At 38.6% G+C, this 17,159-nt stretch overlaps 1 protein-coding gene across 1 annotated transcript; it reads left to right on the top strand.

Moving 5' to 3' along the window:
• The first annotated feature begins 10,952 nt into the window (after window positions 1-10,952).
• LOC147761724 (uncharacterized) lies at window positions 10,953-16,474 on the top strand. Its single transcript, XM_087013947.1, has 2 exons — window positions 10,953-11,091; window positions 15,003-16,474. The coding sequence occupies exons 1-2, from the start codon at window positions 11,070-11,072 to the stop codon at window positions 16,451-16,453; spliced, it is 1,473 nt and encodes a 490-aa protein (XP_086870073.1). The 5' UTR covers window positions 10,953-11,069; the 3' UTR covers window positions 16,454-16,474.
• Window positions 16,475-17,159: the final 685 nt, after the last annotated feature.

Below are 17,159 nucleotides of genomic sequence, written 5' to 3'. Positions count from 1 at the left end.
CCAAAGTAATCCGATATTTTACACAGCTGCATGATTCCCCCATTGCGAAGCATGGACTGAATAACTTCAGTTGCATTCTTTGCAAGTATCCAGAAGGCGGTATATGTGATTTCTGTTGGGGTCGGTAATGTGACTTCAGGTATACAAGAGAAAAGTCCTAAAGCAGTGCTCTGTTCTGAAAGCATAAAGCGCCGCGTATTAACAGAATGGATGGAACCTATTTTCAACACGCTGGGTGGTTTTCCATCATTGACCACACTAGCCATGGCCATGGATGCAGCAGCAAAGAAGGCACCATGGACTGTTGTCCCATGATCCTTACACTTCGCTATGAATCTCTCCGTTTCTTGAATCGAGAATTCAACTGCCACTGTTTTGGTATACATATCAGCAATTGCAGGCGGTGGTGGATATCGATTCATATACAGACTCTTTCTTTGAAACCATTCCATGAACTTTGATCTTGCCACCTGAAGATAATCTCGCCAAGTGAATGTCATCACATCTCGTGGTAAGAGATCTTCCAAAGCCGGTTGAAACACCACTGGATCGCCATTTTCGCAGGATACACCCGACATGTGAGCGTTAAGAATGTGAATTAGCCTGTGTAGCATGAATAGATTCGAAGTTCCATCCATGATAGAATGGTGGATCCCAAACACGACTACACTGGTGAATCCGTGGTTGGCATTTGAGATACCATTCCCCGTTGTTGAACCATCACCTCTTTCGGGCATTCTCGCGACTTTGACTCTCCAAAGTGGACCATTGGTGGTGTCAAACATCACGCGCATCACATCCTCGTGGACCTTCTCCCATCCATTTTCTGACATCACATTAATCATCTCAAAGTCTACCCGAGGGGTGTCCATATACTTGAAGTACCTCTTCCCTTCGTGCCAAACTATGGTCAGGCGAAGATGTGGGATCTCTCGTTGCAGTTGAACGAAACATTTCTTCCACTCATCATTTGTTATCAGTCTTTTTGAGTCAATCCAAGTGGTAAAAGCAACTGTAGAGACGTTTGCTTCATGCATCAAAGCACAGTCGGTTTCATTTCGTCCCAGTGGGCGAATAATGCCATTTGCCATTTCAGTAACGTTGTTTCTTTACTCGTTAAAGATGGCAAGACTTCGAACCTGAATAGATATGGCAACAGAATACATTTTAAAACGTATTCACAGTGAAACGGGGACGAATATGCAAGAACCAAGCAAGAAACCTTTTAATAAGTCATTCTATAAATTGATTTAAAATACTTTAATTGAGAAATGAATATATGAAACGAATTGATTAACCACGTATGGCAGGATTGACTGGCTGACTTGCTGACTGCATACATTGCTTATAAACCGACCTCTCACTTTCCACATACCAGGTATATGAATGTAGTTAATTTCTTAAAATGCATTCATTGTTTACAGGAAAACAATACGATATATTATTGTTTGATAAATAGATACTTACCTTATGTACACTTTTCTAGTAGTTCTAATTTTTTGGGAAGTGAAACACCTTCTCTGCAGGAACAAGCCAAATAGTGTCGACCAACTGAAAAACTAGGGTATTTATTTAACAGCACATTGGATCATGCCTGACCCGACTGTCGAAATTATGATAGAATGAAAAGAAATTATAACGATGGGGCTGCATTGCACGTAATGCTTGACCTACCCTGAAGTTAACCCCATAAGGCCGGTAACCACACGTGCGGTTCTTTCTTAAAGGTCACTTGTCCTATTCTTGTTATATTCATGTAGGAAAGATTCACTTAGTAGAGTCATACATGCATCAAGTAAATGGAGGTGTTATTAGAAGTGCAACCTACATTACGTTCAGGTAAAATGAAGAGGAATGTGTAATTTGCTTAAAATGTTTCACATGCCACGACATGCCACGACAACCAAGATAAGAGTTGAGACCCATTTTAAACATAAAGTCTATTTTCATGTAAAACCCGTAGCAAGCGACCTATGTCATTACACCAATACGGACACATTTTTCTCCCACAGCACATGATGGCGTCCATTTAGGGGAGTTGAAAACGTGCGATCATGCACGAAGCTAATGTCTCTACAATTGTTTTTACCACATGGATTTACATTTGGCACAGAAACGATACGCTAACGATTAAAACGTTTTGTTATCTTGATTACGGACGATTTTCCTCTTTCACTGTCTCAGTGCAGTATCCTGAAACGTGCAACATAAAAAACACCAAAAGTTGCAGCACAATTTATTGAATCGTCAACAATAACAATATTTTCTGAATTTTTATTTACCAGCAAGCAAGAAATACGTATTGCTGCTGTAACGCAAACCATACCGGGTGTAATATTATTATATTTTTTTGAGAAATTCAATAATAACAGGAAATATATATATATAGCGGAGATCGGGTGAAGATCCGTTTGCATCTTTGCAGGTACAAGCATCGTCCACATTTTCTTTCTGGTGCACGTGCAATTCAGTTTGCACCATCCCCGAGTTGATATTTAAATGTATAAGGTGTAGAGCTTTAAAAGCAGATAAAAAACATTGGTGACCCAGAATGTAGGCCTACTCATCATGTACACTGTATCCCTGTTTCCAGTTATGAAGAGAATGAGCAAACATGAAACAGGTGTGAAGTGAATATGAAATGGGGCAAGGCTGTAATCGTACTATTTAGTGTTGCGTCTGGCTCTATTTATCTGGTCATTACTTAAAGCATCTAAAAAAGATAAGGAAGCCAAACGCGCTATCGTTCATTAACGGGTAAGTACTCGTACATTTTAAAGGTTTTGCCATTAAGAGAGATTATAAAAGAGTTGAATATATGTTCATATGTACACCAAACCAACGACTATCCTTAAAACAAGATTTAGTTGGTGTATTAAAGACTCGAAAATTTATTCAAAGACCAGACAGAAGTATCATGGGCTTGAACGACAGATAAATATCGTCTTGTTTTTTTTTTCAAACAGGTAGTGATATTCACTTTCGACAATAATAAAACTGCATCAGTTTTCACAATAATTAGATAATCATTCATTTCTATAACATTGCCTCATACATCTCCCTTGTCCATTCCTAATAACGACTTTCTTCTTATTTATGCTTTTGTCAAATAGTTCTATTGAGCCTACTTTTATTTTAAACCCGCAGCAGGCGGCCCCTTTCATCCTGGTAGCTCAGACCCCAACTTCTTGATGGCCAATAACGTTATTCGCCCACTGAGAGAAGTTGAAAACAGTTTTGCGATCCTAGACAAAGCTAATGTTTCCAAAATTGCGTTTACCACGTGGATTAAATCGAAAAGGTTGATAGCCGAGGATGTGTGGGAGCAATGTTTCGTTCAACTGCAACGACAGATCCCACATCTTCGACTAGCCATAGTTTGGCACGAAGGGAAGAGGCACTTTAAGTATATGGACACCCCTAAAATAGACTTTGAGATGATAAATTTGATGTCAGAAGATGGATGGGAGAAGGTCCACGAAGATGTGATGCGCGTGATGTTTGACACCACCAATGGTCCACTTTGGAGAGTCAAAGTCGCGCAAATGCCTGAAAGATGTGATAGTTCTGCAGCAGATAATGATATCTCAAATGAAAGCAACAGCTTCACCAGCGCAGTTGTGTTTGGGGTCCATCACTCTATTCTGGATGGAACGTCTAATCTCTTCATGTTACGCAGGGTAATCAATATCTTAAACGTTGTCATGTCGGGCGTACCTTGCGAAGATGGCGATGATGTAGTACTTCAGCCGGCTTTGGAAGATCTCCTACCACGAGATGTGATGTCTTTCACTTGGCGAGATTACCTCCAAGTGGCAAAATCAAAGTTTACGGATTGGTTCCAAAGTAAGAGTTTATATATGTCGCGATATCCGCCACCGCCTGCAAAAGCTGATACGTATACCAAAACAGTGGCAGTTGAATTCTCGGTTCAAGAAACGGAGAGATTCATAGCGAAGTGCAAAGATCATGGAACAACTGTTCACGGCGCCTTCTTTGCTGCTGCATCCATGTCCATGGCCAGTTTGCTATATGATGGGAAAACACCGCGTGAGTTTAACATTGCTTCTGCCCACGCTGTAAATATGCGACGTTTTCTGGCCCCCGAATTGCGCACTGCCCTTGGAACTTTAATTTGCGTACTCGATGTTAAATTAGCAACTTCAACAGCTTTCACATACAGTGCCTTCTGGATATTTGCCAAAAAAGCAACCGAGATTATTCACTCCAAACTTCACAATGGCGATATTATACAGGTTTGTAAACTTTGGGATTATCTTGGCCTAAACTTAAAACGGATTTTAGCAACTTCAGACTGTACAATGGAATTTCTAACGTCAAATATTGGAGATTGCGACAAGTTATGTCCTCCTGGTGGAAAAGACGACGAAGTTCACGCTACGAAGATTGTCACATCCGCCGCAGGGCATAGATACCCTTACCCATTTCTGCACTTCCTGCACAAATTCCGCGGTCGATTCTGCTACAACCTTGACTACTACACTAACAGGGTTAGTGATGCCAACGCCAAGCAATACGCTGAGCTGACCATCGCATGGATGAAGATGGCAGGAGGAGACGAGAAAATATTGGAATAGTTGAAAAGATGCCAACGGAAGAGAAAATCTTAGAATACGGTGAGAAAGGAATCAATAAGGCGAGCTCCATGGACTGTTTATCTACACTAATTAATTGCATTACAAAACAACACGTGTCCGCAAGATAAAGATATTCACACCGAAGGAGAGAACATTTCTTCCCAAATTTATACACCAGACTGGCAACATAAAAGTAAGTCTGAGCGGGAAATATCCCAGAGCAATGCAATCGGCGCGTAGTATTCAGTGGATTTTTCACTCCAAACAGGTGGCGATTAAATACATACACGAACAGACTTTATATAGGAGCCTATATGTAAGGCTCAATTGACTAGTATCCATATCACACGCTTGAAATTTATTACTATAGCTTGGATGTGGCGAATGCTAATTTTGCTTGTGAATATACATGTATTTATTTCTATATAGTTTAGATATGGGATATGCCAATTTTGCCTGTACATATATGATCAAGTTATTGAACCACGATTACGGCTGATAATCCCTTTTCACCCTAGCTCTCTGAACAGTATCGATCCAAAAGTATGTAACAGAAAAAAAGGTCATAATATTACTACACATTTTATTGAATCGTCAACAATGACAAACTTTTCTGAATTCTTTTACTACTATGCAAGCAAGTAATGCGTGTTGTCGTTTTAACGCAAACTATATATACAGGATGTTATTGCGACTGTTATACAAGTAAATTTGATTTTTTTTTTAGAAATTCAATGGTAACAGAGAATTAAAAATTTTATAATTTACATCTGATGGTGTTTTTTTTCACGAAGTCAATGCCGAATAGACATGAAAAAAAATAATAACCACGCAAATAGGTTAAATTACCTGTTTTTATTCTATCTTTTTGTCTTTTTTTTAACTGGGACATATTTAGATGCAAAATAAATGCTTTCTATTTAGGCATCACTGAGGACTTAATAATTGAACTTCATCTATTTTCAACGGCTGCTAACGCATTCTTTCTTAGCCCAATCACATACCTCCGGAAGAAGTTACTATGTTCTTTATGCTTGGTCCTTGAGTTATGAACCAGATATATAACAGAAAAAAAGCCGTTGACTATGGCCGCATTCACAACACATTCACAGTTGATCCGAGGGTTAAATGATCCGTGGATCAAATATAACACGAACTTGACAATGGATCCCCGACTCCCACGCACGCCGTCAGGGTTTGATAATAGATGAGCAACAACCGGAGTCCTTTGAGTGCCTCATAAAGTACACCATAAGCACGTGTGCCCTTGAAAAATGTCAGGTTTTGATTTTGGATTAGATTCTATATCGGTTGGCGTCCTTCGAAATTTGGGGTGACTATCTGTTGTGCGGTGGATCCCAGGATAAACACGTGGCTCCCAATCACATGACTCCTGAAGAGGTTTCTATATGCTTTAGGCCTGGTCCTTGAGTTGAAAACAAGATATTGTCACCCGCTATAATTACTTAGAAAGCCTTTGACTATTTCCGCATTCACAACCAGTTGATCCGAGGATTAAATGATCCGTGGATCAAATAAAGCTCAAACTTGACAATGGATTTCCGACTCCCAAGCACGTCGTCCTAGCGGGGGGGGGGGGGGGGGGGGGGGGGGGGGGGGGGGGGGGCACAGTAATAAAATATCGGCACCCTTTCAAGTGAGTCTGCCGAATAATTAGTGTGAAATAGTTTTAACTAGATTTTGATTAGAAAGTGTCTCACGTGTAATTCAATAATATACATTTGGATGTCCTGTATTAACTGAACTATCATGAAAAGAGTCTTAAAGTGAAAGAAGACACAATGCTCTCTTTTGTTGTTCATGTCAAGTACAACATACAACCGTACGTATAAACTGCTATGACTTACTATTTACAAATTAACTGCAGGCACCGTTCGCGGATAAATTGAATGCTGGACCTACATACAAACGGCTGTGACATTGAATCGCACATTTATATAAATAACGTAACATTATAAAACAGTTTCAGGGGATCTCGCATCCTGCCGTGCCAAAAAACAGTCAACGTGCATGTGATGTGTCTACAGAATAAATTTCACATTTGTTTACTGGTTTAAAAGAAAACAAACTAAACTTACAGATGGCCTTATAATCATAATGCAGGTCAGTTTTTGATTAAACTTTTATTCTAAAACTCAAGTCACGTACACTTCATAAAAACATGCTATTGGCTCACATTCCCTCTATAAGTAAACTTTAATACTTTATTTTTCTATAAAAATTCTCAAATTTGACATCATTTGACCTTTGACCCCATTTCACTTCCACGCAATTCAGTGTTACATTACTTTTATAACCTCCATGTTTAGAGTTATATCTTAGCTATACAATGATTATAAACCATTGTCAGATCTTACCTAAATTGCAAGTTATAGATGAAATTCTCCCCCTACCCCCATTTTTTAATGTGCTTGCTTTAGTCACAGGGTGTAACATATAATTAAATTTAACCCCCATGGAACATTTTTTTCGCTCTGGGAACATCTAGAAATAAAAAATTTACATATCAAGGATTAAAAAAAAAATAGGTTTTCATTGTTTTTCACGTGGTGGCACGTGAACCCCTCCTTCCCACCAGACTATCAGCGACAGATAAAATATCAACTTGTTTTCATCATGCTAAAAATTCACCGGGTAAATGCATACCAGGCACATATTGGTGTTATTCGTAGTGCGATCTACTCATATAAATGACATATGAAGCAGAATGTGCCATTTCAAACGATTCTTTATCGTTTAAAAAGCCACAAAACTCTTAATGAGACCATTTTAATGCACAAAACGACCAAACAAAGGAAGAGTTCAGGCCCATTTAGAACATAAAACCTGTTTATTTTCATTTTAAACCTGTAGCAAGCGACCTCTTCCATCAGACCTCCTCAGACACTTTTTTCCTCACACAGCACTTGAAGACGTCCCTGATGGCAAATAACTTTCTTCGCCCACTAAGGGAAGTTGAAAACGTATATGCGATTATGCACGACGTGGCTGGTGTCGCTACAGTTGTTTTTACCACATGGATTGACTCAAAAAGGCTGATAATAGATGATGAGTGGAGAAAGTGTTTCGAGCAACTGCTACAAGAGATTCCACATCTTCGCCTGACCATAGTTTGGCACGAAGGGAAAAGGTACTTCAAGTATATGGACACCCCTCGGGTAGACTTAGAGATGACTAATTTGATGTCAAAAGATGGATGGGAGAAGGTCCACGAGGATGTGATGCGCGTGATGTTTGACACCACCAATGGTCCACTTTGGAGAGTCAATATAGCGCGAATGCCTGAAGTAGGCGATGGTTCAACAACAGGGAATGGTATCTCAAATGAAAGCAACAGCTTCACCAGCGTAGTCGTGTTTGGGGTCCATCACTCTATCCTTGATGGGACGTCCAATCTATTCGTGTTAAGTAGGCTTCTTCACATCATAAACGCTGTCATGTCGGGCGTACCTTACGATGATGGCGATGATGTAGTACTTCAGCCGGCTTTGGAAGATCTTTTGCCACGAGATGTGATGTCTTTCACTTGGCGAGATTACATTCAAATGGCAATATCAAAGTTTACGGATTGGTTTCCAAGAAAGAGTCTGTATATGTCACGATATCCGCCACCACCTGCAGTATCTGATACATATACCAAAACAGTGGCAGTTGAATTCTCGGTTCAAGAAACGGAGAGATTCAGAGCGAAGTGTAAGGATTATGGGACAACTGTCCATGGCGCCTTCTTTGCTGCTGCATCCATGGCCATGGCCAGTCTGCTAAATGATGGTAAGCCACCGCGCTCGTTTAATATTGCTTCTTCGCAAGCGGTAAATATGCGACGCTTCCTCGACCCTGAATTAAGCACTGCAGTTGGGGTTTTAGTTTGCGTACCCGTGGTCACGTTAACTACCCCAACCGACTCCACTCGCAGCGGGTTCTGGATCTTTGCCAAAAAGGCAACTGAAGTTATCCACGACAAGCTGAACAACGGGGATATTATACAGTTTTGTAAACTTTGGGGTTACCTTGGTGAAGACAACGTCAGACGGTCCTTAGCTTCTCCAGAATGTTCATTGGAATTTGGAATTTCCAATATTGGTGATTGTGACAAGTTATGCCCTCCTGGCGAAAGAGATGGCGAGGTTCACGCTACGAGAATTGTCACATCCGACGCAGGACATAGGCATCCTAAGCCATTCCTGCACTACTTGCACAAATTCCGCGGTCGATTCTGCTACAACCTTGACTACTACACCAATAGGATTAGTGACACGAACGCCAAGAGATACTCTGAGCTGACGGTGGAGTTGATGAAGATGGCAGCAGGAAATTAAATTGGAAGGCAGTGTGATAGTCGGAAAGATGGCACAAGAAGAAAAAGCCTTAGAATATACAAAAGGCAACATGCGATGCTGTGTAAAATGACAGTCAGCGCACAACAGTGCGGGAAGAATCAATAACAAGAATTTCTAAGACTGTTTATCTACACTAACCTAAAAAAATTAGAAGTAATTTCATGTACATATACCATATAAATGCAACCCTCACGTTTAAATATATCCACTCTTAAAGAGCGCACGTACATTAACATGCCTTCCTAACTGAAATAAACTGCGGCTACATGTAAATTTACATATCAACATTTCTGAGTGTATTTAGGGGACCTTAAATATCAGCATACCAATGCAATTGATATAAATAGTATTTAGTAGAGTTCTTCACTACATATAAAATGCAGGTGTATATTAAACACACACACACACGGACGACTGTATGCACAAGACTATATCAGGGAATTCCCTGACTACATGTATATGTACCGCGCACTTTATATACGAGAATCTACAGGTATATCGTACTCTCGAGGTTCATTACTTTTGTTTGGATATGGGAAATGTCACTTTTACATGCAAATTGATGATTACGTGCATAAATACCCTCTCGCACATGTAAGTAAAAAAGGCTCCCTCTACCATGGCCACAGTTGAATTTTAATTAGATAAAACAGATTAAAGGGATAATAATTCTTCATTTTGGCCAAAAAATGAATTTTCCTGGAGTAAACAACAATTTTCTAATACTTACCTATTGTTATTGAATTCACTTTTACGTTCAAAGTTAGTCCCTGTTTTTTTTTTCTATTTTTTTTTCTAATCTCTTAAGAGATTATAACAGAGTATAGCCATCAATGGAGGTCACGTGGTCTAAAGACAAGCTTAGATATCAGAATAGTAGCTATTACTGCCGATTTTGTGGTAAAACAGTATATATTATATTTCTATGAGTTGTATTCACAATGTTATTATTGTGAAAAATAGATCCCATACGAAGAGTTATTATTCCTTTAACCTTTTGGTTATTTACGACACATTTCTCTTTCGTGGCGAGGAAAGAGCACGTAATCAACCTGCGGCTCTGGTATTGGATTAAAAACGGTACGATAACAATTAAAGCGCTGTGTTCTCTTGATTAATGACGATAATCCTCTTTCTCTGTCTCAGAACACCATCCAAAAGTGCATAACCTTAATAAACCACCAAAAGTTGCAGCACAATTTATTGAATCGTCAAAAATAACATTTCTGAATTTTATATACCAGGAAGCATCAAGTAATACAGCGGTACGTTCTGTCGTTCTAACACAAACCATAACGGATGTTACATGAACATACATTGAGAAATTTTATTGAAACAGAGAACTAAAAAAAGTTTACGTACGTCGGTGTTATGATCCTACGCAAAAAATAATGACCACGCAAAAAGCTAAATTACTTTTTTTTTCAGGTCTGTTTACGTAAATATTTCAAATCTGGTTACAAGCACTTTTTCTCTCTGAAATACCGTTGATTATATTTGAGGTCTCTTTGCCAATAAAACTACTGTTCTATACGTAAATCGATCCAACTTCTTAGTAACTGTTGCTATTTATACGAGCACGTCAGAAACAAGAGTAGGCGTGCTAGTCTGTTAATCTCATTGAAATTAGCGCGAGTCCCTGTGCATTAGATCGATCTACAAAGACTGATAGTTTTATTGGAAATGAATCCTCAAACTCAATATTTGTAGGATAACAAACAAAGGGGCGGTCTGGATTATATTGGTACATGTGAATGAAACTAAGAAAACCATGTGGACAGACATTAATAAAGAATATTATTATAGGTATACTTAGAAGTTCACATTTTCTTTTCGGTGTACATGCACTTCAGGTTGCACCATCCCCGAGTTGATATTTAAATGTTTAAGGTAGAGCTTTAAAAACAGATTTTAAAAAATTGTGTCTAAGAATCTAGGCCTACTAGTATTCATAGCATGCACTGTATCCCTGTCTTCAGTTATCACGAGTACCTGTATAAGGAAATACTAAATCGGTGGGAAATGAATATGAAATGGGTCAAGGCTATGCGTATTTTTAATATTACGTCTGGCTCTCTCTGTCTGGTGATTACGCAAGGTAAGAAGCTGAATGCGCCATCGCACATTAACAGGTAAGTACTTGTACTGTACATTCAGAGGGTTTTGTCATTAAGAGAGGTTATAAAAGAAATTAATGTTCGTGTATGTGATTTTATTACGGGGGTTAGATTGATCCATTTTGCTACATATACATTTCAGAACTCACACACACACACACACACACACACACACACACTTATAAAAAAAAAGTTGGTGCATTAACCCTCAAGAGACCGAGCTATTTTACTGACTGAAATGACCAAGTGGGGTCATCTATAACCCCATTAGACTCTCTACATGGATCCTTATTATAAAAGGCTGGTTGGGGGTTTATCACACCTATACAACTTCCAGCATTTAAGACAGGTATTTTATAATGATCTTATGTAATAAGTATTTGGTAAAAATACTTTTATTGCAAGAAATAACTAAACACAGATTTTAAGAACGACATTACAACATTATTTAGACAACCCTTGTCAGTTCCCACTTGCAAAATATTTTTTTTCTTTTTTGGCCACACTAAATGAAAATGCACATCAAAGAAAATACATTTAAGTAAAAAAAAAATGGCTTATGTTGAGCTAGCATCCTGCCAACATCAATAAAAAATAATAAGCTGACTTGCTGACTAGGGAATACGCTAATACTGGTAAGGAAGTCATCCTACTCAAAACACATTCAATGAACCTATGTTACTACCACACCTGTGTATAAAACAAAAACCACACAAACATCTTGTTTGTATATGTGTCATATGATATCGACAAAATTCTTTACTGAAATACCTGAAAATTGTAACAGTCAAAATGAGAGACCCAGTTATGAAAGCAAGTTCCAACAAAGCTACTGAAATTAGATTCAGCGATGTACAATTAGTAACATTTCAAGCACAATCTTCCCAAAGCACTTGTTTATGGCTATGTTCTAGACACACTGGCTGGTTGCATGAAGCACATGGTGCACTGCAATACAATATAAAAGTACTGATAAGAAGTGGAACATTTGAATAACACTTAAAAAAACAATGTTTAAAAACCAACGCTTCTCTTCGGGGTTATAAATGACCCCACATGTGTTTGTGATGTATACGCCAAACTCATTGGTTGATCCCTGCAAAAAAATGTGGAAGTGTGTAGGATTAGTAGACTGACAAACTCAAACTAGGAAAGAAAATTCGGATAAAGAATAAAGAGATGGCACATTAAATAATATGGCTGGGGTCGTTAATAACCTCACACGGTCACTTGAGGGTTAAAGTCTCGAAATTTATTCAAAGACCGAAGTATCATGGGCTTGAACGACAGATACATATCGTCTTGTTTTGTTCTCACAGGTAGAAAGACGAACTTTCGCTATATAAAACCACATCAGTTAGGTTTCTTTGGTAGTACAATTTACGTTATGAAATCCCATGAGGAATGAGCTATTTCGGTCATCCACTATGTATGTTTTATACAAATTTGTAAAATTAACTGTCTTATATGCACGTAGGACAGTGATATGAAAGGATTTATTAAGGAACGCTTATTCATTAAGTTTATTTCACTACATACCGGTCTTTTCACAATAATTTGATAATCATTCATTTCTATATACGACTTGCATTATTCGTCTCGTTTTCGATTTTGAGCGCAATGCATTGTGGGTAAAGTGGGACCTATCTTGCGTTGCCGCCATTTCTGTACACAGAAATAAAATGCCTCTCGGCGTTTCCATGTGTTTTGTGCCTGTTTGTTTCAACAATACGAAGCGAGATCGAAATTTTTCATTTTATGCTTTCCCCAAGGACCCAAAAAAGAGAGGTATATGGATTGACAATATTGGACGAGCGGGAAATGAAGGCACATTTAGTAAGTTCGAGCCCGCCAAGCATCACCGTGTGTGTAGTGCTTATTTTAAAGGAGGGAATAAATCGTATTTGGGTGGTAGACCAACTATATTTCCACTCAAGGAATCGAAGATTTGTAAGCCCCGAAGAAAATTTATTAGACATTTAACTGTTGATAACTCTGAGACAAATTTTAGTGAACCTGGTGGCAAGTGGGAAGTTGAACAGCGAGGACGAAAATGGCTTCTCAAATACAGACCACGATGCCAACTGCATTGTATCAGATGCAGGCTCAGAGGCGCTTTTAACGACAGTTAAGGAAAAACAACATATTATTTTCAGTAAGGAACAGAAAATCCGATCTTTAGAAATTGAATTTTCGGAAACAAGAGTGGAATTACAACGAGCAAAAAAAAAAAAAAAAAAAAAGAAAAAAGAAAAAAAAAAGATGCATAAAGAAATAGTGTGACAGAGAAAAAGTACATAAAATGCTGGAACAACTGTTCAAAGAACATGAGGAAGTTGACAAACACACTTTCAGCATAAAGTCTATGCACAACAAACCTGAAATGGTTAAATTTTACATCGGTCTTGAAACCTACGAGGAATTTAAAATTTTCATGACTTTTTATACCCTGACATTACTAAGTATAAAAAAATGGCATGAAAACTGTCATGTGAAACTTTGGTTTGATTTCACAGCAAGGTTAAAGCTGGTTTTAGTTTTACTTTGGTTTTAGAGTATTGTTATCGCCATTGCTTAGACCTGAGTAAAACTAAAACCAGGTATAAACCTGACTGTGAAGGAGTATTGAATCGTATATTACTTATGCAAATAACTAAAAAGAGAACAATTTTACCAAATATCTCATTTTTATTATCACAATGCACTTGAACATATCTAGAAAATGTTTAAAACATTGCATTTTAAAACATGAAACAGACCCGTAGGCAGCAATTTCAAAAGGGGGGTTCTTGTTCTGAAAAAGTGGAACTTTTCTCATAAAAACTTCATGTATCTAGATCAAATTTTACCCAGAGTGGACCTTTTCCCAGCAAATGGGGCGGTACTTTCGAACCCCCGAACCCCCTGGCTACGGTACTGTGAAATATCGTAAGGTACCTTGGAAAGATATTTCCATCATTGGTTTTATTATGCAAAATAAAATTGTGAAACGAAATATTGAATTGTATTTATTAATAGGTAAATAATACAAAAAAAAAAAAAAAAAAAAGGGTTGGGCATTCCCTTCAAGGACTTGGTCCATTCTCCACTGTCTTGATTCAAACTTCAATCTGGTAGGCCTACTTCTAATTTTCTCTGCCGTCTGGATCCAATATTTTGTTTCTCTCTCTCTCTCCTCACTGTACAGTTTACACCTATAAAACAAGTAAAAAATAGCCATGAAAATAATTATTAAAGTCATCATCAACACATCTATAACAGTGATTTATTTACATACATACATATTAGACTGATGACAAAACAGAAAATTGACTAGTCATATTTTTTTTAACCGAAATCTACCTGGATACACAACAGAAAGATAATGAAGTGAAAACAAAGATAAATGCACTGATATTGACGTTGAGCTTGTACTAATTACCTGTACAGTGCACTAGCCCACCTCGGAGATTGTATCAGATAATTGCCTGAACCAGGTGACAAATTTATCTCCCCAATAAATGACTCAGGTGAACATAATTACATAATGACCACATTAGGGTTTTGTATTTGGTCTTGTATTTAAGAAAATATCGTGTAACATACCTTTTTATCAGCTCTTCTTTTTTGCCTGATGTGTGGGCATCCTACATTTTAACCAACGTTTCAACTTCGGCACCGTTGTCGCCTCAAATGGCTTGTTTAATATCGCCCACGGCACGTCTTATGCTTCCATCATGTGTTCCTATCGCTGTCAGGAACGCTTCCGGTACCATTTTGACCCCTGCAGTGCACAATTCCGGTCATGCGCACATCGCACCTTTCGAATAATGCAAGTCGTATATAACATTGCCTCATACATCTCCCTTGTCTATTCCTAATAACGGCTTTCTTATTTCTTCTTTTGTTAAATAGTTCTATTAAGCCTACTTTTATTAAACCTGCAGCAGGCGGCCCCTTTCATCCTGGTAGCTCAGACCCCAAGTTCTTGATGGCCAACAACGTTATTCGCCCACTGAGAGAAGTTGAAAACAGTTTTGCGATCCTAGACAAAGCTAATGTTTCCAAAGTTGCGTTTACCACGTGGATTAAATCGAAAAGGTTGATAGCAGAGAATGTGTGGGAGCAATGTTTCGTTCAACTGCAACGACAGATCCCACATCTTCGACTGGCCATAGTTTGGCACGAAGGGAAGAGGCACTTTAAGTATATGGACACCCCTAAAATAGACTTTGAGATGATAAATTTGATGTCAAAAGATGGATGGGAGAAGGTCCACGAGGATGTGATGCGCGTGATGTTTGACACCACCAATGGTCCACTTTGGAGAGTCAAAGTCGCGCAAATGCCTGAAAGATGTGATAGTTTAGCAGCAGATAATGATATCTCAAATGAAAGCAACAGCTTCACCAGCGCAGTTGTGTTTGGGGTCCATCACTCTATTCTGGATGGAACGTCTAATCTCTTCATATTACGCATGCTAATCAATATCCTAAACTTTGTCATGTCGTGCGTTCCTTGCGAAGATGGCGATGATGTAGTACTTCAACCGGCTTTGGAAGATCTTTTGCCACGTGATGTGATGTCTTTCACTTGGCGAGATTACCTCCAAGTGGTAAAATCAAAGTTTACAGAATGGTTCCCAAGCAAGAGTTTATATATGTCGCGATATCCGCCACCGCCTGAAATAACTGTTGCGTATACCAAAACAGTGGCAGTTGAATTCTCGGTTCAAGATACGGAGAGATTCATAGCGAAGTGTAAGGATCATGGGACGACTGTCCACGGCGCCTTCTTTGCTGCTGCATCCATGGCCATGGCCAATTTGCTATATGATGGGAAAACACCGCGTGAGTTTAACATTGCTTCTGCCCACGCTGTAAATATGCGACGTTTTCTGGCCCCCGAATTGCGCACTGCCCTTGGAACTTTAATTTCCGTACTCGATGTTAAATTAGCAACTTCAACAGCTTTCACATACAGTGCCTTCTGGATATTTGCCAAAAAAGCAACCGAGATTATTCACTCCAAACTTCACAATGGCGATATTATACAGGTTTGTAAACTTTGGGATTATCTTGGCCTAAACTTAAAACGGATTTTAGCAACTTCAGACTGTACAATGGAATTTCTAACGTCAAATATTGGAGATTGCGACAAGTTATGTCCTCCTGGTGGAAAAGACGACGAAGTTCACGCTACGAGGATTGTCACATCCGCCGCAGGGCATAGATACCCTTACCCATTTCTGCACTTCCTGCACAAATTCCGCGGTCGATTCTGCTACAACCTTGACTACTACACTAACAGGGTTAGTGATGCCAACGCCAAGCAATACGCTGAGCTGACCGTCGCATGGATGAAGATGGCAGGAGGAGACGAGAAAATATTGAAATAGTTGAAAAGATGCCAACGGAAGAGAAAAGGCGAGCTCCATGGACTGTTTATCTACACTAATTAATTACATTACAAAACAACACGTGTCCTCAAGATAAAGATATTCACACCGAAGGAGATAACATGTCTTCCTAAAATGATACACCAGACTGACTAATAAATAGATAATTCTGAGTGTGTAATATTTCCCAGAGCAATGCTCTTTTTGCACAGAATTCAGTGTATTTTTCACTCCATACAGGTGGCAATGAAACACATACATGGACAGACGTAATATATGAGGCTATATGTAACGTGCGATTAACTAATATCCATATCACACGCTTGAGATTTATCGCTATGGCTTGGATGTGGTGATTGCCAATTTTGCTTGTGAATACATTTATTACTGTTCTAGTAGTTTAGATATGGAAAATGCAAATTTTGCCTGTAAATATATAATCAATTTATTACGGCCAATAATCCGTTTTTGCCTTAGCTCTCTGTACAGTATCGGTCCAAAAGGATGTAACAGAATAAAAAAGGACATGAAAAATACTACACATTTTATTGAATCGTCATCAATGACAAACTTTTCTGAATTCTTTTATTACCCTGCAAGCCAGTAATGCGTATTGTCGTTTTAATGCAAACTATATGAACCGGATGCTATTGCGACTTTAATACAAGTAAAGCTGCATGATATTTTTTGATTAATACAATAGTAA

Source organism: Lingula anatina, chromosome 5 (assembly GCF_051362555.1).
Source record: "Lingula anatina isolate TDL-2025a chromosome 5, LinAna3.0, whole genome shotgun sequence".
NCBI lineage: Eukaryota > Metazoa > Brachiopoda > Lingulata > Lingulida > Lingulidae > Lingula > Lingula anatina.
The sequence above is the reverse complement of the archived record's forward strand: the minus strand, read 5'-3'. Positions and strand labels throughout refer to the sequence as shown.

What these genes read in the sequence shown, in the direction of transcription:
- LOC147761724 (XM_087013947.1), top strand. Translation starts at nt 11,070, where the DNA reads ATGCGCCATCGCACATTAACAG. An exon ending in GCGCCATCGCACATTAACAG is followed by an intron (nt 11,092 to 15,002) that starts GTAAGTACTTGT and finishes TTAAACCTGCAG; the next exon opens with CAGGCGGCCCCTTTCATCCT.